This window comes from Dermatophagoides farinae, chromosome 6, assembly GCF_024713945.1.
Source record: "Dermatophagoides farinae isolate YC_2012a chromosome 6, ASM2471394v1, whole genome shotgun sequence".
Taxonomy (NCBI): Eukaryota; Metazoa; Arthropoda; class Arachnida; order Sarcoptiformes; family Pyroglyphidae; genus Dermatophagoides; species Dermatophagoides farinae.
In genome coordinates, this window is record NC_134682.1 from 988592 (window position 1) to 1010558 (window position 21967).

General features: G+C 29.7%; 3 protein-coding genes across 8 annotated transcripts; 2 read left to right on the forward strand and 1 right to left on the reverse strand.

Moving 5' to 3' along the window:
- The first annotated feature begins 2152 nt into the window (after window positions 1-2152).
- On the forward strand, window positions 2153-18930 carry unk (RING finger protein unk). 6 transcript variants are annotated; one of them, XM_075731673.1, is made up of 11 exons: window positions 2155-2508; window positions 4988-5097; window positions 5160-6314; window positions 8433-8642; window positions 10639-11112; window positions 14743-15017; window positions 15096-15529; window positions 15598-16614; window positions 16676-16741; window positions 16795-16956; window positions 17030-18930. In XM_075731673.1, the coding sequence occupies exons 3-11, from the start codon at window positions 5407-5409 to the stop codon at window positions 17063-17065; spliced, it is 3582 nt and encodes a 1193-aa protein (XP_075587788.1). In that variant the 5' UTR covers window positions 2155-2508; window positions 4988-5097; window positions 5160-5406; the 3' UTR covers window positions 17066-18930. The 6 variants fall into 6 exon arrangements, with proteins under 6 accessions (XP_075587783.1, XP_075587784.1, XP_075587788.1 ...); XM_075731668.1 differs by having other exon boundaries at window positions 2153-2508; window positions 4988-6314; window positions 15598-16632; window positions 16664-16741; XM_075731669.1 differs by having other exon boundaries at window positions 2153-2508; window positions 4988-6314.
- Window positions 18756-19758, reverse strand: LOC124494259 (uncharacterized). The gene is made up of 2 exons (XM_047057423.2): window positions 19719-19758; window positions 18756-19650 (listed from the first exon to the last, which is right to left on the reverse strand). The coding sequence occupies exons 1-2, from the start codon at window positions 19756-19758 to the stop codon at window positions 19253-19255; spliced, it is 438 nt and encodes a 145-aa protein (XP_046913379.2). The 3' UTR covers window positions 18756-19252.
- On the forward strand, window positions 19644-21805 carry Nmd3 (60S ribosomal export protein NMD3). The gene is made up of 4 exons (XM_047057422.2): window positions 19644-20033; window positions 20107-20930; window positions 21013-21164; window positions 21233-21805. The coding sequence occupies exons 1-4, from the start codon at window positions 19987-19989 to the stop codon at window positions 21740-21742; spliced, it is 1533 nt and encodes a 510-aa protein (XP_046913378.1). The 5' UTR covers window positions 19644-19986; the 3' UTR covers window positions 21743-21805.
- The last annotated feature ends 162 nt before the right edge of the window (window positions 21806-21967 follow it).

The window sequence follows — 21967 nt, forward strand, 5'->3', positions numbered from 1 at the left end:
ACAAAAAAAAACCGTCGTCGTATTCAAAAAAAAAAAAAAAAATCGAATAGATGAAACCGGCTAAAGTTAAGCTAGTTCTTCTAGGTCTGGAACATTTCAAACAAATACACACACACACACACACACGGGTGTGTGTGTGTGTGCATGCGTTCGTAAAAATACAGTATTGACACGACTATTTTGACATTTCATAGATTGATTGAATTTTATATCATCATCATTCACATCTATGTGTAGTTTGTGTGTGTGATAAAAGTGTTAAGACAAACTGGAAATGGAAATGAACTTGTTTTGTTTTCTTTTGAATACAGCCATTCAGCAGAGATGGACTGTTGAAGATGGACTGTATCCATTTTACCTACCCTGGTTGAAACCTGTATTTCGAATATATTTTTTTTATTTTATTTGGCAAGACAAGAAAATCATTACCTGTGTGTGTGTGTGTGTGTGCATGTTTTTGTGCTACTACTCTACTACCATATTCATGAACATCATCATAGACACACACACACACACCTTATTTTTCTTGTTGCACACCATCAAGGTGTAAAATTTTTATTTTTATTCGTCATTTTTTTCTGATTTTTTTTTTCTTGAATTAATCATCAAAATGCACATGCGTAATCAAAAGCTTTTCAATATATCTGCAATGCTGTTTCATGCAGCAGCAGCAGCAGCTTCAAAAAAGGAGGGAGGGTATGTTGTACATGCATGTGTCTGTGTTGATGATGATTTGTTCAATCAAAATATTGACGAATGAATAGCCAGAAACATTTGCGCCATCTTGTGTGATGTGAGTGAATAAATTTTTTCATAGAGCAATAAATTCCATAGTTTTGAAAAACGTTCGATAGATGGCAATAAAAAAAGAAGAAAAAATTGAAAATCCAAAAAAAATGAAATAAACAAAAATGAAAAATATGAAAATCGATGACAATTTTTGTTTTCTTTTGCTTTTGTTGTTTACACTTATTTACATTAGAAACTTATATTATGTGTGTGTGTTGTCATGCCAATAAAATAATATGGCATAATGGCAATGGCATATATTTATTTACACATTCATACACAATTTAAATTCAAGGTTTCCAATCATTGACTTTGGTGTTTTTTTTTTTTTTTTTTTGAAAAAATGAATGGAAAACAATTGATGATGATAAGGAGGGTTAATTGTGAGATTGATGACAAATTTTGTGGTTATAGTGGTGGTTTATTATTGTTTTGGAATCATGGGAAAAAAATACCCGAAAAAAATCGAAAATAAAATCTCTTGTTATTGTTTACGTTGATTTGTGTTCCAAAACAATGTATATGGAGTTCTTTGACACTTTTTTTGTGAGGGGGAGGGAGCAAGTGAAAAAATAAAATAATGAAATCAACAACCTTCAAAACAAAACAGATCGATTATTTGGGATGGAATTTTTTTTTCTTTATTTTTGTTTTTTTACGCAACGATCAAACCAAAAAAAAAAAAAATAACAATCCCTGAATTATAGATTTTTTTTCACCTATAAAATCTGTTTTAATATCACACACACACACACATACAGAATCTGGTTGATGGATCGATCAATCGATTGATCGTATCCATATACAACATTTAAACCAAACAAAAAAAAATTAGAATTTCAAAAATACGTACGTCGTTTATGAATTCGCAATTATACACATTGTGTTGTTATGCTTCTACCACACACACACACATTTTGTTTTTTTGTTTTCACATTTTCCGCTTTCACTTTTTTTCACCTCTACTACGAATACTAATACTACTACTACAAAGGCGCAATTCTCAAATCACATCACATCATTCATTTATTATTGTCCTCAAAATTTGATACCAGCTCAAACCACTCAAACATACATACAGAGAAAGATCTTTAGATTGATCATCATCATCATCATCACCGTCTTTGGATGTACTTAAAACAAACGAAAAAATAAAAACAACGTGATATTCAACACACACACACAACATTAAAACCATTTGTTGTTGCTGGTAGTAGTATGAAAATGTATTAAATTTCTATATGTGTTAATGAATTTATGCTACTACAACTGCGAAATTCTACCACTACCAAAGCACGCCAATATTTTTTTTTTTTTTTTTTTGTATTTTTCATTTTCGATGCTTATAATTTTTCCTTTTTGCACTTTATTTTTGTTGTGTTTTTCTTTGCTGATTTCGTCGTTCTTGTTATTATTATTATTATTACATTATCATTACTATTATTGTTTTTTTTTCTGGTGTGCTTGTGTGTGATATATATAACATATATATATCTGGGTGATGTGTTATAACTTTCTCAACTTTTTTTTTTTTTGCTTGCGTGTTTCGAGAGAATCCATTTCCAAAAAAAAAACTGCTGCTCTGTTCTGTTCTGTTCGGTTCGGTTCGGTTTTTTTTTTGGTCCCAAGAACGAAAAAAACAAAAACAACAATGTTTATCCATCAGTGTGTAAAGTGAAATGAAATGATATGAAAAAGAATCTTGATCGACTAAAAATGGTAAAGAAATTTTGTTTTTTATCCTTTTTTTTTTGGTTGATGATTGTTGTTGTACTATAAAAATCAATATTGATGATGGTCGCTTGGTTTGTTGGTTGGTTGGTTGTTAAAAATAACCTCTAAATGTTTTTTTTTTCATTTGGATTCTTTCTTTTGGTTTGTTTGTTTGTGTTTGCACATGGTTATTTCTTATTTCTCTTGCTCATTATTTTCAATACATTCATTTGCATCATCATCATCATCACCACCACCACCACCATCGTCTATTCCAAGATATCATTGTGTGTGTGTGTGTGTGTGTTGTGATGAAATAGAAATTAAGAATTCAGATGACCAAAACCAAGAATTCAATTGATGATCATTTAAACATAGAAAAAAATTTTTTTTTCCAATACAATTTTTCCATAATCATCACATTATCCAAAATATTTTGTTGTTGTTGTTGTTGTTTTTTTTCCACTTTATCAATGATCATCAAGTCAACGAGACAGCGACAAAATTATTTTCATATTTTTTTTTTTTTTTTTTTTTTTGGGAAAATCTGAATCCGTGTGTGTGTGTGTGTGTGTGTTATGGATTTTTAATAATAACCATACACACACACACACATAATCTCATTGATTGATAAGATAATCATGTTGTCGTGTGTGTGTGTGTGTGTGTTTAAAGTGTAAATTGATAAAATGAAAAAATGACAATATTACTGATAAACACCAAGGCAACGATAATAATTATTTGATATTTGGTATAGTAAACTAGTGTGATTTGTTGTTGTTATTGTGATATATTTTTTTTTTCTCTTTTCGGTGAACCCACAAACATCGTGATTATGATGATTGATTGATGGGTAGCCATAGCAAAAAAAAAAAAAAAAATATGATTGATTGGTAGGTTTTTTCTTGATTAATATTTGATTATTATTGATCGATTTTGGATCCAGTTAGCTTCTTTCTTGTGTGTGTGTGTTTGCATGTGTGCATGTGTTGTTTTCCATTTTCACAATTATCGGTTTTTTGTTTCATTATTTTGGATCCATTTATTTTTTTATGATTCAAGTTGTAATTCCAATCAAAGGTAAGTTGTGATCATCAATTTGATGATGTGATGATGAAGATGTCAAGGATTTACATGTGAAACTAATGATGATGATGATGATAATAGTATGGTTGATTGTTTTCTTTGATTTTTCATCATCATCATTTCTCTTTTCTTGGAGAAATTTACTTTGAGAAATGAGTGGTTGTCCTTTTTTTTCCATTGAAAAAAAAGAGTCAGATTGAATGTAGAGAGAGAGAGAGAGAGAGAGAGATGTTGAAATTTGTTGAAAAAAAATAAAAGACAACAAACAAACAAACAAGAAATGAATGAGAAAGTTTGTTGTTATTTTTCTGATATTTTGTTGAAAAAAAATAATAAATTTTTTATTTTGATTTTTTTTTTTATTTTTGAAGGTTAAATGAATGAACAAAACAACGAAAACATGCCTATAAATATTATTGTGGCCACGTTCGTTTGTTTGTTTGTTTGTTTGTTGGTTGGTTGATTGGTGCAAATTGTTGTCTGTGTTTATTCGTAGTGTTGTGGATAGAAAAATGAATGAATGAATGAGAGGAAATCCAATGAAAAATCAATTGATTAGTGTTAAGGTTAAGATCCATTGATTATGATGATGATGATAGGGTATTGATGAAAGAATTTTTTTCAAGCAAAAAAAAAAAATTAAAAACACGTGTTTCATCATCATACACACTTGTTTTCCTGTTTGGTTGATTGGTGTGAGAATGGGATGGTGAGAAAGCAAATTTGAAATTAATTTTTTTTTTAGTGCGTGAGTGGATAGAATGAATAGTGTTTCTCAAAAAAAAAAATTTGAAACCAAAAAAAAAAATGAAATGCAACAACAAAAACAAAACGCCCACCATTTTTTTTTTTGCATCAAAAAAAAAATGATGATGATGATGATGATCAACAAACAACCAACCCAGTATATATATATTTTTTTCCAATTTATAATCAATGAAAGAATTTCAATCATTTCAATACATTGCCCAAGTGTGTGTGTGTGTGTGTACATAAAACACTGGTAGCCATTTATCAATATTTTTTGATGATGATGATGATGATGATCACAACCATATGTGTATGTGCTATTTTTATATTGCAATCAATTTTCAATTTTTTTTTCTTTTTATATAAACACCACCATTACACTGTGAGAAAATTTTATGTGTTTCTTTAAAATTGTCAAGGTGATGTTTTGTGTTTGTGTGTGTGTGTGTGTTTTAATTTTGTTTTTCTGTTTGCTAAATGCTGACCACCACCCCCCATCACCACCCCAGCAGTGTGTAGAGATATTTCCTCCTCCTATCCACCATCACCAACAACAACAACAAGATTTTTTGTTCGATTCTGATAATAACTGTTTGTTTTTTGGATTTTAATTTTGTTTTTTTTTTCTATTTTCCATTTATCATCACAGGTCTTTATTGTGGCTTAACCTTGTGCATTTGGATTTATATCCGGTGAATCATTTTTTTTTCAGTGTTTTTTTTCTTTGTCAACCAAAATCTTGTCTTCACCAATAATAATGTAGAGTAGTGGATGAAATCAAAAACAAAATCAGTGTAAAACAATGTCTTCATTGAATTTAGGAATATCGTCAACAACCACAACTATAGCTACAAACATTAATACAACAACAAAAGAACAACAATTATTGTTTCGCAATAACAACAACAACAACAATATGAATATTTTACAAGCGGCAGCAGTAGCGGCTGCTTCTTCTGCCGCTACTGCTATTTCAAATACAAATAATTCACAGAATAATGGCAATGGAGGACAACAACCACAATCCCAGCAGCAAAACAACAACAACAACAAACCCAATTAAATCAAATGAATAATTTTGATTTTTCACCAATGATTTTTCGTTCAATGTCTGATGCATCAGCTATACGTCGTAATCAACAACAGCAGCAGCAACAGCATCAGCAACAACAACAATCAATGAATCAATCATCGTTATATAATAATAATTATCGTCAACAACAACAACAACAGTTGAATAGTTTATATGGAACATCATGGTCTACTAATAATAATACAAATGATCAACCATATCCAGATTTGATGACAATAATTAGTCCAGGATCATCATCATCATCATTATTTACAACAACTGGATCACGTATGATTTCATTGATGAATAGAAATTCATTCCTTCAACAGCAACAACAACAAGAATCAAATAACTGTGATCAATTGTTTAATAAAACAACGACAACGATGAATGGATTCATAAATACATCATCAACATCAACATCACCAACGATGGTAACATCATCTCCGTCTGTATCATCATCATCGTCATCTTCATCATCATCATCATCGATAACAGCGACTACAACATCAGCAGCAGCAGCAGCAATAACGACAACAACAACAATTATAAATGGACAACGATTAACGAATGTAAATAATAATCAAACGGCAACAACGACAACTGATGATGATGATTATGATTTGAATTTGGTTTTCGATGAAATTGGTGCCTTACAACATAAAGGTTTAAATGAACCAGAAGATGATAATTCAACGGCACCATTACAATTATTGTCACCATCATCATCATCGACAGTAAAAACTGATCAAACGCAAACAATAAAACAACAACAACAACAACAACAATTAACACAGATATTAGCACAGATTGAAATTGATGGAAAAATTTATAAATATGATACTGAACTATATGATCCGATGGATATAACATTGGCGAATGAAAAATATTCAATGAATGCACGGTAAGTTTTTCTTTATTATTCATCATCATTATAATAGATGGCGTAATTCGGTTTGTTTGTTTGTTTGTTTTATTTTGAATCGGAGATTATCACTAGTTCCTGTTTTTTGACAATTATTGGCCCCAGTTATGGTTAATGTTTTTGTCATTTTAATGTCATATTTATGGTTTGATGTAGATGGATTGTTTGTTTGGAATTATGGTGATCATATATGAATAATAATAAGAAATGATGATGATAATTAGGTTTTGTTGTTGTTGTTGTTGTTGTCAATTTTTCATTTTTTTTCTGCATGAATTAAAACGATTCATTAAATAGTAGGAGGGAAAAAAATCGATTTCCAATCAAAGAATGACGACGCAGAATCCTAAATATGATATCGCTTTGTTTATCGTTGTTTACCGTTGTTGTTGTTGTTGTTGAAAATTTTCAAAAAAATTTCCTATTTGAAACGTTTGTTTCTCATTTTTTTTCTTTGGATCGTTTGTCTCTTTTTTTCTGACTCTTTTTTTTGAGCCCCAAAAAAAATATTTCGCTATTTTCGTTATATTGTTTTGTTGTTGTTGTTGTTGTTTGATGATTTCACATTTTATATATTCATTTTCAAATTCGCCAAACAACAACAACATAGATCTAAACAGTCGACAGAAAAAAACTGCTTTTTTTCCCCGTTTTGGTGTGTGTGTGTGTGTGTGTGTGTGTGGGCAATCCATACACAATCTCTTTTCTTGTGTGTGTGTGTGTGTTTACACGTTATTCGTCGAGCCATAAGATATGAGAGAAATTTGTTTGATGCTTGGCAAGAACGAAAAATTGCAAAAAATCATCATTTTGATTCACATAAACAACCGTTGTGTTGTTTTTCATCATTCATCGTCTTTGTTGTTGTTGTTGTTGTTGTTGTCCAAACGACAACATATCAGTTGATCTCGATATTTGTTATGTAGATGTGTCTGTTGTTGTAGAAAATTTTTTTTTTTATTTTGGAACGAGAATTTTTTCAATGTTTTAGGTGTTTGATGATGTTTATGTAAATGAGGATGATAATGATGATGATGATGATGTGAATATTGCGTGTATCGTCACCAAAAAAAAAAAACACTTGATGATGATGCAAATTTGGTGAAATTTAAATAATTTTTTTTTGGTGTTGATAAAATTTTTTTATCAAAAAAAAACATGATGACCACCACCAACTCCAGTGCTGCTGCTACTACTGCTCCTGCTGCTCATCATCATCATTATTATCATCATCACCATTATGGTGGTGGTGGTGGTGGTCAATCGCGACAATCGCATTGTATGATCCAATTGGATCAAAATCATCAGAATAATTCATTGAAAACAATTATTCATCATCAATCATCATCATTATCATCATCACCACGGTCATCGTCGTCTTCGTCATCATCATCAAATCGAAGTTCACCATTTAATGGATCAACAACGACAAATGGTTCTAATAAATTTGTTGATTCAACAACAATGTCGACGACGACAACGATGGCGACGATGATGATGATTAATGGTAATAGTAATATCAGCAATGGTGGTTGTAATAATTATCAACGAAAAAATCGTTTAAATCACCAACAAACATCAACATTACCAACGGAAAAATTATCACATTATAAGTGAGTATATATATAAATGATGTTGGAATTCGATTTGAAAAGAAAGAAAGAAATGTGTTCCGATTCATTGATTGATCGATTTCCTTTTTTTTCTGTTTGATAAATGTTTTGCTTGAAATGAAATTCACGAAAATTTGTTTTCTTCTTATCAAATTAATAATCATCATCTGGTCGTGTTTTCCTAATTTTTTTTTGATCAAGATAATTGTACAAATGGAATGAATGTTTATGATGTTTAGATCTTATCATTTTGTCGTTTTTTTTCCTTTGAAAATGGACTTGTTGTTGTTGTTGATCCCGGAACACGAATTTGGTTCCGATCAAGCTCGTTTTTGTTGTTGTTTTTCAAAATTTTCGATTGTTTGATTACATTTGTTTAATGATGAATGAATGGTGATTTTTTTTTTGTTTAAAATTTTAATTAATCAATTAATTAATTAATTGTTTTTCTTTTCTCCTTTCCAATCATCATATATATATATAGCTATCTACGAGATTTTCGTTGTGAACAATGTCCACTATTTTTACAACATAAATGTACACAACATAAACCGTTCACTTGTTTTCATTGGCATTTCGCTAATCAACGTAGACGTCGTCCATTACGTAAACGTGATGGTACATTTAATTATTCACCAGATAATTATTGTACCAAATATGATGATACTACCGGTATTTGTCCCGATGGTGATGAGTAAGTAGTTTGTTTTTGTTTTTTTGTTTTTTTTTTGTTTTACGTTTTTTTTTGTCTTTTGAATTGAAAAAGAAATTATTACTAGACTAGATTCTATTTTTAAAAAAAAGCCAGTTATTAGCCATATTTTTAGATTTGAAACAAGATTACACACCAATTTGACCAAGTTTTTATTATATTATTTTATATATACATGTTGTCCATCCAGTTACTTTTGTTTTATCTTTTGACATGCTTCAATGCATTTTAGTGCCAGATTTTTTTTTTATAAGTTAGGTGGACATCTTTGAATAGAGCAAGCAATTTCCTGTTCTTGTTGAATAAATTTTGATTTCAAAATTATTGAATTGAAATGGAATGAAATGATCATCATATCATCATAATCCTTTATGATGATTATGAAAATTTTTTTTCATGGCTTTAAGGCTTCCGGATTTTTTTTTTATTTTCATTTTATGATCAATTGACATTATATATCAACGATCCTGGATCTATTACCACCCTACCTTGTTTAGATGATGATGATGATGATGTATATAAAAATAGACCACAAATTGGATACGTTTCCGGAAATGAAAATTTTTTTTTGATTTTTTTCCACGCACTAAAACAAGAACAACCACTGTCTACAGTGATGATGATGTTTTTTGTTGATAAACTGTTTCAACATATCCGACTTTTTTTTCAAAGAGAAATTTTCATTTTCATTCATTCATTCATTCGTTACTGGTTTAGAAATGAACCTTGTATGTGTGTGTCAGTGTTGCCCATCATATAGTCTAGTTTATTGAACTTTTCTCAGGTGAGGCATAAAAATGAGCTGAAAATTTTTTCTCCTTTCACTCTCATTCTTTTTCTCTCATTTGCATAAATTTTTTTTTCATTTATTTCACTTTCTCTACAGTTAACCGGATGTTTGTTTGTTTGTTTGTGTTTTTTTTTTTTTGAGAAACTTTCAAAATTTGAATATTTGTCAATTCTTTTTATAAAAAAAAAATTACGGAAAATTTTTTTTCCTGAAAATTTTTCAGACAAATGATTATCATCATTATTTTGTCATTCAATTTGCTTATCAGATGTCATTATTTATATGAATGGCTAAGATGTTTTTGTTGTTGTGTGTGTGTAGAATGGTGTCCGGTAATCGAATCGAATGAATTATTTATTTATTTATGGATTTTTTTTCAATTTCTTTTCGTTTTTTTTTGTTTCAATTCAATATTTACATTGATTCAATCAATCAATCAATAATCGATTGATTTTGTTTGTATTCATTCATAGACATTCAATATTGTTGTGTTGTTGTTTTTTTTGATGATTTTGATTTTCCCACCTTGATGTTTTTTGTTTTTCTCATCAATTTTCTATATCATAGATGATTGATTGATTGATTATTCGAGGCAAAATCAAGAAAGATATATATAATGATCATTGTGATACAAGTATACCGTGAATTCTTGGGAAAAAATATTTTTCTCATTCACATTCATATATTCAAATAATGATGTGAATGAGAATAACAAACATCTGCATCCCCCCCACCAGACCATTTTGCTTGCATTTTTTTTTTGATCCAATTTCTTTTTTTTCAAATTAATAATTTCAAATTCACATGAGAAAGTCAATGGCCACATTTAATGATTTTCATTCATTGAATATTTCTATGTTTTAATTTCAGTTGGTCAGTAGTAGTAGTAGCCAGGTGTTTTTCAAGTGTTTGTTTACAAAATGGTAGAAAAAAAAATCTGTCCGAAACAGCTGAAATAATAATTGTAATGATGATAATGGTAATTGATCGGGTTTTGATCCTTTTTTTTATTGCAAAACCATCTGTCGATTGCTTTTAATCTAATGTTTTTGTTTTTTTTTGAATTTGGAATTTTGTTAATGTGTGTGTGTGCCACGTGTTACACACAATTTATTTAGTTGTTAAAAGAGTTGAATAAACAAATGTTTTGTTTTTCTTTTTTTCTGTTTTTTTTTTGTTTATCATTAGCTGTCCATATTTACATCGTACAGCCGGTGATACTGAACGTCGTTATCATTTACGTTATTATAAGACCGGTATGTGTGTATATGAAACAGATGAACGTGGTTATTGTGTTAAAAATGGTGCACATTGTGCATTTGCACATGGTTCACGTGATTTACGTATGGCCGTATTTGATATACGTGAACAACAACAAATAACCGGTACAAATTCATTAACAAATGGTGGCAATATACATTGTGATGGTATTGGCGGTGGTATTAATGGTGTTATCGGTAGTCATGATGGTCTAATTAATGGTGATCATTTGATCAATGGCGGTACCGGTTGCTGTCAATCATCATCCACATCAACACAACATATGTTTGATAAGGATCGTTGCGCAATACATGAAGATCCACGTTGGCAAAATACAGCATTTGTATTGGCATATTATAAAACGGAATTATGTAAAAGACCACCACGTGTTTGTCGACAAGGGTAAGTTAAAAACAATTTTTTTTCTATGGAATGGAAATATTTAAATTTCATTCAAATGAAAATGGGAATTTTTTTTCTATTTATTCTCTCTTTCTCTCTCTCTCTCGCCTTTCACCAAAACAACATTTTTATTTTCTTTTTTGCTGAGAATGGCCAAGGCCCAAACAAAAAAAAAATATGAAAGGGAGATGCAATGGAAATGGCTTAAAAAAAATGAATTTAAAAAAATTTTGAAATGAAAACCTATCATTTCATTGGTGTTGTCTATTCAAATATGGAATATATGGATATTCAATTTTTTTCCGCAGATTTTTTTTTGTACTAGGATACCGTATAATCATCATCATCATTATCTTTATTATTAAATTTAGCCAATTTAACACCTACATAGCCAGATGGATGATCTGAAACCATGTTTGGTGTTTGTGTACTGTGCTTATATATATATTATATATTTATGAATCTCTTTATAGTTTGTTGTTGTTTAATAATTTGATTATATGAGATTATGATGTTTTTCATTCAATCAAGCGAACGAAAAAAATTTTTTTTTTTTTGCTCAGTTACTGTAATATTTTTGGGTCATTCACCACTATCATTATCATTGGCGTTATTTCTATTCGGTACAACCGATTGGTCAATCGATTGATTTGATTCGATTGGCCAGTCAGCCAGTCGAAGCCTGTCATATGATGAGAAAATTAAAAAAAAAGATTCTTTTTGTAACAAACCACACACAATGGCAAGAAATATATTTATTTATTGCCTGTCAATCTTTTTTTTCAAATTTCTAACATCATTTTTTTTGAATGGATTAGAAATTGTTGAAGAATTTTGTTGTTTTATTTCTGATTTCTGATGGTTGTTGCTTGTCATTTCCAAATAAGGGATTGACATGATGGTGATTTTGTTTTTTCTTTTCATACGGCTCGATATTTTGTTGTTGTTGTTGTTGTTGTAATCACTAATTTCTATAGAATGAAAACAAATCAATGAATGAATAAAGTCATGTTTTTCTCCACATTATAGTGTTTGGTGGTGGTGGTGGTGTGTTATATTATTAGCGAAAATTGAAATATTAACATTTTTTTTCATCGATGTTGATGTTTTGAATTGAAATTTTTTTTCCTCTCTCTCTCTCCATGTTTATTGATGATGATGATAATTTGGTGATGGTTGACGCGTGTTTTTAAAATTTTTTTTTTTGATTGATTTTTGATTGATTTAATTTTGATTTCAGTATGGGCCATTGACCATCTTTTATGGTGGATTTCTAATTAGATTTGACTAATTTTTTTTCTGGTTACAGTTGGGCGTTTTTTTTTCTTTGACTACGAAATTGCCCATTTTGATCCGAAAAAAAATGATGACCCCCTTCACTAAATAGATTTGGTAAAAGACAGTAAAAAAAGCCTTGAATTTTTATATTCATTCCAAAATTTGCCTGCCCCCCACTCACACACACATGAGCGATAGATGAGTAATTTGAAAAAAAAATAAACAGAAATTTAAAAAAAAAAATGAAAGAAAATGATCTTGTGATCTTTTCTTTACATAATTAGTTTATGTTATGTTATGTTTGTTAGTTAGTTAGTGTGTGTTTTTTTTAACAACTTTAATGTTGTTTTTGTCGTTGTCGTTGTCGTTGTCCTTTTCGTTGTTGTTGTCGTTTTTGTTGATGATGATGTTATTGAAATTCAATCTAAATCCTTAAATTCAATTCAATTCATTGTGTATGTATGTGTTTGTATGTTTGCAAATTGCAATACAGATCATCATCATCATTTTATTTTATTTGGGCGCCAATATATGTATGTGTGTGTAGTGTGTAAATATATACATGTGTATGTATGTATTATGGTTAACAAACAACAACCAACGAAAATGACTATATCATAATAATGAATATGATGATGATGATGATCATATGACACATCGATATAATGATGATGATGAGTGTTGTTGTTGTTGTTGTTATTTTGTTGGGTTAAATTTGTATTTGGTTGCTTGGTTGGTTGTTGACGATTATTATGATGATGATGATTGGTTTCTCGATTTGTGTGTTTCTGTCTATTTTTTTTTGTTTTGTTTTGTTTTGTTATATCATCATCATGACGATGAAACAGAAATAGCAGTTTGATGATGATGATTGCTTGAATTGAATTTCTATTTTTCTCTCATTTCTATTTTTTTGTTTGTTTGTTTGTTTGTTTGGTTGACTAATTCAAAAAAAAAAATTCGCTTTATTATCATCATCAGAAAGAAAGAAAGAAAGAAAAACAGAATCGATGATTTTTTAGGTCATTGATAGGGTTCAATTATTTTCGTAATGCTCATGCGTGATTCTGACCTTGAATTTTTTTCAGATTCTGGAAGCAAAATAATATAATGATGTGTATGTGTTTGTGGTAGTAGCAAAAATGAAAAAAAAAATAAAGATTTTAAATTTAGCTAGATAGATGGTGTATTTTTCTTTTTAAAGTTCTTATTCCAATGTATAGTAGAATTGTGGACGAAAGAAAAAACAATTCTCAAGAATCTATTTCATACATCATGAACAAAAAAAAATAAATAATCTGGTTATGATATAATGATCCTAGAGAATCGTAATAGTACCGAATTGGTCGATTCCCGAAAAGAATTCAGTTAGAAGGCCCTAACAAAGAGAGAGAGAGAGAGAGAGGGTATCGAACGATAGAAAAAAAATGTGTTTGTTGTAAATATCATCATTTGACACAATCAATTGTCGTCGTAAATAGAAAGTGATAAAAAAAAATTGTGAGAAAATAAAGAAAAAATTTTTCGAGTCGAATCAATATATGTAGAAATTTAAAGAGTGAGGGTACCGTACCCATTTTATAAATGACCTTCAACAACAACAACAACAACAACAACAACAACAACGATGATGATGGTGAGATATAATAAGCGATTTGTTTGGTAATAAATAACTAAATAAAAAAAAAATTTGAAATGCGCAATGATGATGATGATGATGAAAAACGATTCATTCACAATGATTATGAAGGTCATGGCCATCATACCACACATTAAAATACCGCTACTACCACCACCACCAACACATATTTATCCCGAAAAAAATATATCGATCAACTAACACTGAAAAAAAATATTTATATTTTTTGAAGCCAGATTTTTCTTTACTTTCGGTTGGCTAAAAACATCTGTATAGGGGTGGGCGAATCATCATCCTTTTTTGTTTTTTTTTTTTTTGGTATTTGTTGTTTTTTCGAATAATTTAAATATAATAAATATTTAACGGATATATGGCCTTGAAAGTTCTCTTTCGCTGAATATATTATGATGATGAGTTTTTCGGGTTGATGAAATTTCGAGGTGTTTACGAAAAAAAAGATGATGATGATGATGACAAAGGAGAAAAGAATTTGGAAAATTTATGGCAAGATTTTTTTTTCATGCTAAAAATTGTTAATGATTTCTTTGGAAATTTGTCGGTGGATTTTTTTTCCCATATGGCCCCGAAAGGATTTTGTTTTCAGACCATATAGGATTTAGGCGTTGATTCTAGTTATTTTTCTGGTTAAGATTTTAGAACACAATGTTTTTCTGCATAATTTGATTTTAATTGAATTTTTTTTTTATTCGTAGCTATGCTTGTCCACAATATCATAATAATAAAGATCGTCGTAGATCACCGAAAAAATTTAAATATCGTTCAACACCGTGTCCATCGGTGAAACAAGGTGATGAATGGGGTGATCCGAATAATTGTGAAAATCAAGATGATTGTATCTATTGTCATACACGTACTGAACAACAATTTCATCCAGAAATTTATAAAAGTACTAAATGTAATGATATACAACAATCGGGTCATTGTCCACGTGGACCGTTCTGTGCGTTTGCACATTCTGAAAATACCGGTATGTTGTATGCATTAATTATTCATATCATCATATAAATGTTAATTAATTAAATGATAATTAATTGTTTTAATCTAGATGAAATTAATATGGCCAAAGAATTTGCAACAAATCCAAATACAGAACTGTTACCATCATCAATTATTAATAATGCATCAACAGCCACCGTAGCAGCAGCATCATCTACAACAACAGCAACAGCGACAACGACTACGGGTAAATCAAATCATCATCATCATCACCATCATCATGGCCAACAACCGCATCATCATAATAATCATCAGAATCAAAATAATAATAATAATAATAATACATCACCAATGGAAATTGTACGAGCCAATTCTTATAGTCGTGGTTCATCATCATCCGCCGCATCAAATCATAATACTGCAGCTGTAAATAACAATAATAACAATTCATCATCATCATCAATGATGATTGCTTCATCATTACCGGAACATGTTGAATTCGGTGTATTCGATTTAAACAACGCTCAACAACAACATCAAATGGTATTTGATTTGATTTTTTTTAGGTTTTTTTAGATTTTTAATTTGAAATTTAAAATTTAAAAATTTAGGCTCAAAATGAATTAACAGCTAGCCAAAATAATTCTCAACCGCAACAAAATCAAAATCAAAATCAAAATATTCTTGGACCAATAGCACGTCCAAGATCATTTTCAACATCGAATACGATGAAAACATCGACATCATCAGCATTGATGACAAATTGGTTAGAAAATAAAAATAGTTTATTACATCATAAAGCTGCAGCATTTATAAATAAAAATCTACAACAACAACAACAACATCAGCAGCAACAACAACAGCAGCAGCAGCACCAGCAACAACAACCACAGCAATCATTATTTTCAACAGCATCATCTTGTTCATCATTATTTCCTGGAACTAATTCGATTGAACCGGTATTATCGAATGGTGGTTGTGGTCCATTTTCTACGAATTCTTTATATGAACAACAGCATCAACAACAACAATCAGCTGTTGCAACAGCATTTGATTCAATGTTAAATAATCATGATCTCAGTTTTGATGAGCTTGATAATTTTGTACCGAAAACGGCAAATGTTATTGATAATTGTCATTCATCAACAACGGCAATGGATTCAGCGGCAGCAGCAGCTGCTGTACAATCATCATTTGGTTCAATGTTAAGACGTGGTTCATATTCATTTAATGAATCTGAACCGATTAATATACCACCACGTGGTATAATGGCTAATACTAATGGTGAACTACATCATCGTTCAACATCGGCTTCTGGTTTTAATCTTTCACCACCGAATCATCAAATGAATGCAGCGGCTGCAGCTGCTGCCGCATCACCAATTCTTGGATCAACATTCTTGGCCACCAGACAGCATTCATTGCCGGCAAATCAATCATTATTTGATCAATTTGCTGTTGCTGCTAATTTGAATAATGTTAATGGAACAACAGCTGCAACAACAACTAATCAAACACAACAGAGTGTTGTTGCAGCAATAATGGAAATGCAACGATTAAAAGAAGAAAATAATGCAGCAAAAAATCGATTTTTTGAATCACAGGAAACAATGCAACAAGTCATACAGGTAACGGTAACGGTCTTGTGGTTGTTTTGATTTTATTGATTTAAACATTTTATATTTTCAGTGGTGCCAATTACAATTGAATGAAGCACAGAAACGTGAAAAAATGGCTGAAAAACAACGTGATGAGGTCAGTTATTGTTGTCACGTGTTTTTTGTATTAATTTTATTATTTTCGTATAGGCTTTATCAAGGCTTGATATACGGGAAAAAGAATTGGAAATGATGCGTACAAATGAATCGAATGCATTCCAAAAACGTAAACAAGATCTCTCGACAATGCCACGTAATCAATTATTACAATTGAAACAGAAATTATCACAGGATTTATCCTGTATTGAAGAGGTTTGTACATTGTTAATGTTTTTTTTTTTAGTGTAAAAAAATGTTTTTTTTTCATCCCAAAAAATTTTTTTAGGCATTAAAAACAATGTCCACCGGAAATGTTGTTTAATAATTAGAAAGAGCTTTGTTTCTTGCCACCATCATCCATTTATTCATAGAATAGTGAATTTGAATTATGAATAATCAAACAAACAAACAAACAAAAAAATTATCATTCACCTCATTAGTGTGTTTTTATGAACAATCGTTTTATATATCTGATAATGATGATTCATTTCCATATATATTTTCAATGTCATCATTATCATATCTTTATCATTGAAACTTCCATTTCATCAATTGAATTTTTTTTTTGCATTATAGAATATATAACAATTCTTTATATATATACAAACACACACACAGAGACAAAAACAAACCAATTTCTTCCTTTTATCATTATCATCTTTTTAATATTTACATTCATCCAATTTATTGATTATTGATTCGTTTCAAGAAAAAAAAATCTATCTCTCCATTTTCATTTCATCGAATTTCCTGACCACACATACACATACAAATGACATTACATACAATGATATATAGAATCAGATTATAATAAATAGAAATAGCAAGATGAATAATGATAAGTTTTGAAAAAAATTCCTGGTAATTTCTATTCCGGAAATTTTCTCACCATTATTATGTAATAATTTTTTTTATCGATTTATTATGACAGGTTATGATTTTTTTTTCTTCTTTATTACATTAGTAAATTAGTTTTGAATATAGGTTTATTAATAATGTAAGCTTTTTTTTTAACGAGGACAGATCCTCGTTCGTTTATTACATTTCTCTCTCTCTCATCCATTTATTTTATTTTTATTTTTATTTTTTTTTTTTTTTTTTTTGACATAACAGACGCAAATAATGAAATAAAAAAATGTTTTCCACATTCTCTGGATAAGTTAGCTACACATGCACACATTTCATCGTCATTATCATTATTTTGGCACAATTTTTTTTTATTTTTACACAAAGCTGCAACAATTTTGATTTTTTTTCTCGTTTTTTTTTAATTTCATTTTTTAAAAATTGTTTTGTTTTCATTTCTCTCTCTCTCTCGTTCTGATTATTTGGACGCCAACACCACCACCAACAAGACACATAGAAATAGTGATTGTCGATGGCGCGAACAACAACAACAAAAAAGATTTGAAATTTTTCTATGAAAAAAAAATTTAAAAAAAACTAAATATTTGATTTAGTTTAGATTTTTAATTTTCAAAAAAAGAAAAAAAAATTCATTCAAACACACACACACCACACATTAGATTTTTTTATTTCAACAAGAAAAAAAATGTAGATTTTCGGAAACATTTCCGGCAATCGTTTTGTGGAATCAAAAAAAAAACACGAAAAATTATTCAGAGAAAACGGACAAAAAAAACTTCAGGGAACTTTTTCTTTCTTTCAAACATTATTTTCTTTTTTTTCCATTTAATTCTGTTGAAAATTTTCAAACAAACAAAAAAAAAATTCTATTCTATTAATTATTAATTGATTGATGCAATGAAATGGTAAACAAAATCATCATCATGAAATTTATTGATTGTTGTTGTTGTGTGGTCAGGTTTTATTTTTTATTATTGATTATTAATATGATTATCGATTATTATTATTATTATTATTATTATTACCAATTCTCTTTTTTTTGATGCTACGTAAAAAAAACAAAGAATTTATTTTTTAAACAAATCAATCGATCATCATTATTATACACGATAGTTGATTTATTTTTTGTTTTTTTTTTCTCTCTCTCTCTTCTGGTCGTCTTTTTTTTCATTTTTCTCATTCACACACACACACACAAAACAAAAACAAAAACCCAATAATAATGTTGCAGCAATCGATTTTTTTTTCTAACTTTGTTTGAAATTGAATTTTTTTTTCATGATGTTAAATAAAGAAAAAAACTATTATGTAATCCACTTACGTTTTCGTCGTAATCATCATCATCGAATTTCATTTCTTCGCGAAGAATCGAAAATTTCGAACACAAACACAAAATATGACAAAGCGCCATCTATGATCATCATTTTTCATCAAATATAAACATTAATATACAACAAAAAAATCCAATTTGCGTCTGTTTTTTTTCGTTTTTTTTTTTGTTTCCATTTTTTTTGACGATGATGATAATGATTATTAATCTATCAATATAAATTGATGATAATACATGAATAATAATTTTGAATTTTTTTTTCAATTTCCTTTAATTTGGTTGTTTGTTATTGTTGTAATTGTTTCATAATTTTCAATGCTTTTGTTTGATTATTTCTGATTGTGCCAATTGTTGTGAAGATTTTGACGATGACGACGACGACGACGACGGTGATGAAGATTTCAATGCTGATCGTTTACGTATATTTCGAGACGATGGTGTCTTTCGAATAGAAGATTTTGCTTTAGATTTATCATTAATTTCATCATTCGACATGGTTGATGATGATGATTTTTTCATTATTGTCGATGATTCATTGTTTTTAGTTCGTTTATCATGACCACGTCGATGTTGCCGTACAGTATTCCAGAATGAATTTTTCGATTGTTCAATAGTTTGATTTGTATCATCCATTCGTTGTTTACCAATACGAATGCCAATCAAAATGATCATTATGATGATCATCATCAATGTAATATGTAGGAAAAAATCTATGTGATAAAAAAACAGAATGGTAAGACAGAATCATTTGTTCAAAACAACGACAACAACAACATACTTCCGTCATGTAATTGAAAAAAGCTTGTACACACAACCATCATCGTCAACGATCTAAACAATGATGTGGATGAAAAATGAATGAAAAGTAAACAACAAAAAAAAAACCAAATGGAAAAAAAATTCGAATCTTGACTAGTTTTTTTCTGATCAACACCAGATGGCGTTTGTCGTACGGAATCTCCACGTGTTGTTTTTGTTGAGCAAAAATTTTGCATCAAAAAATCATTTTGAAATTGATGATTTAATCAACGAAAAATAACTAAGAAATGGAATATATTCAAGTGGATCCACAATCTGAAACACCATCAAAAATGTAAGTTTGTTTGTTTTTCTTTTTTTCTTGGTGTATTAATTTTGAAAATTGAAATTTTTTTTCTCTTGTAAAGACTTTGTTGTGAATGTGGAACATTGATCGATCCAAATCCATCGAATACATGTATATCATGTTTACGTTCAAAAGTGGACATCACCGAAGGCATACCGAAAGAAATGATCATTTATTTCTGTAAAAAATGTGAACGTTATCAACAAGCTATGGGTCAATGGGTAGTGGCCGAACTTGAATCACGTGAATTGATGTCATTATTGTTGAAAAAATTAAAGAATCTAAATCGTGTACATTTGATTGATGCAAATTTCATATGGACAGAACCACATTCAAGACGATTGAAAATTAAACTGACCGTACAGAAAGAAGTGATGGGTGGTGCAATACTACAGCAGATATTCATAGTTGAATACATCGTACATACATCAATGTGTGATCAATGTCATCGGCGAGAAGCAAAAGATTTTTGGAAAGCCGTAGTACAAGTCAGACAAAAAGTTTCACATAAAAAAACATTCTATTATTTGGAACAATTATTATTGAAATATAAAGCCCATGAACGATGTGTGAATGTCAAACAAATTCATGATGGTATCGATTTTTTCTATGATAAACGTGATGATGCCAAAAAATTGGTTGATTTCCTTCAATCAATGGTACCATGTCGTTATACAACATCTAAACAGTTGATATCACATGACACACATAATAATACCTATAATTATAAATATACATTCGCTGTGGAAATTGTACCAATCTGCAAGGATGATGTTGTCTGTCTTCCATTGGCCACTGCACAACAATTGGGCAATATTGGTCAGATTTGTGTCGTATTACGTGTTACAAATCAGATAACATTGATTGATCCATTTACATTGAATGGTAAGTTTGTTTTTTGTTTTCGTTGTTATTTGATTTGTAATACAATTCATCCATGACTGACTGACTGGACATTCTATTGTAGTTGCTGAAATGAACGCAACCACTTATTTTCGTGCACCATTTCGTTCAATTTGTTATTCAAATAAATTGATTGAATATACGATCATGGAAATGGATATGATTTCGGCAACAAATGTTGGTGGTGGTGCTGTCAACTTTCGACAATCACAAAAGGTTAGTGTAAAAAATGTTTTTTGTTTCATATATGAATAACAAATGTTTTCTCACCTTATTTTTTTTAGCATGAATTAGCCGATGCATATTTGGTAAAATCATCGGAAATTGGTAGCTCACCACCGATACATACACGTACACATCTTGGCCATCTATTAAATCCTGGTGATCTTATTCTTGGTTTTGATTTGAGTACAGCTAATTTAAATGAACCAAATTGGGAACGTTATGAACAATCACATCCGGATAAAATACCGGATTGTATAATTGTGAAAAAATATTATGGTGATCGTGCCCAACGTAAAAGACGTCGTCGTTGGCGTTTACGTCGATTATTGTTGAATGAAACGGCTAGCCAAATAAGTAGTTCAACAACAACAATGGATAATCGTATGGATGATGATTATAATGAATTTATGGAAGATCTAGAAGAAGATGATGTTATGAGACGTTATATTAATATTTATAAAGATAAACGTAAAATTGAATCTGAAATGGCAATCGATGCTGGCGACGATAATGATGTACCAGAAATTTCATTACAAGAAATGTTGGATGATTTAAATATTGGTGATTGAAATTTTGCTTTAAATTTTTTTTTTTGCTCGATGAAAAAAAATAAATAAATTTTATTGATTTGATTTTTTGAGTTTTTTGATATTTTTGACAAGTCCATTTGACAACCGGATAATATATTATGAAATATGTTCGATTTATTCAAGTGATTGTGCAATTCATAAATGACATGATGATGGATTTTGTATTGAAAAACATATAGTCTCTATGAATGGTGAATAAATATT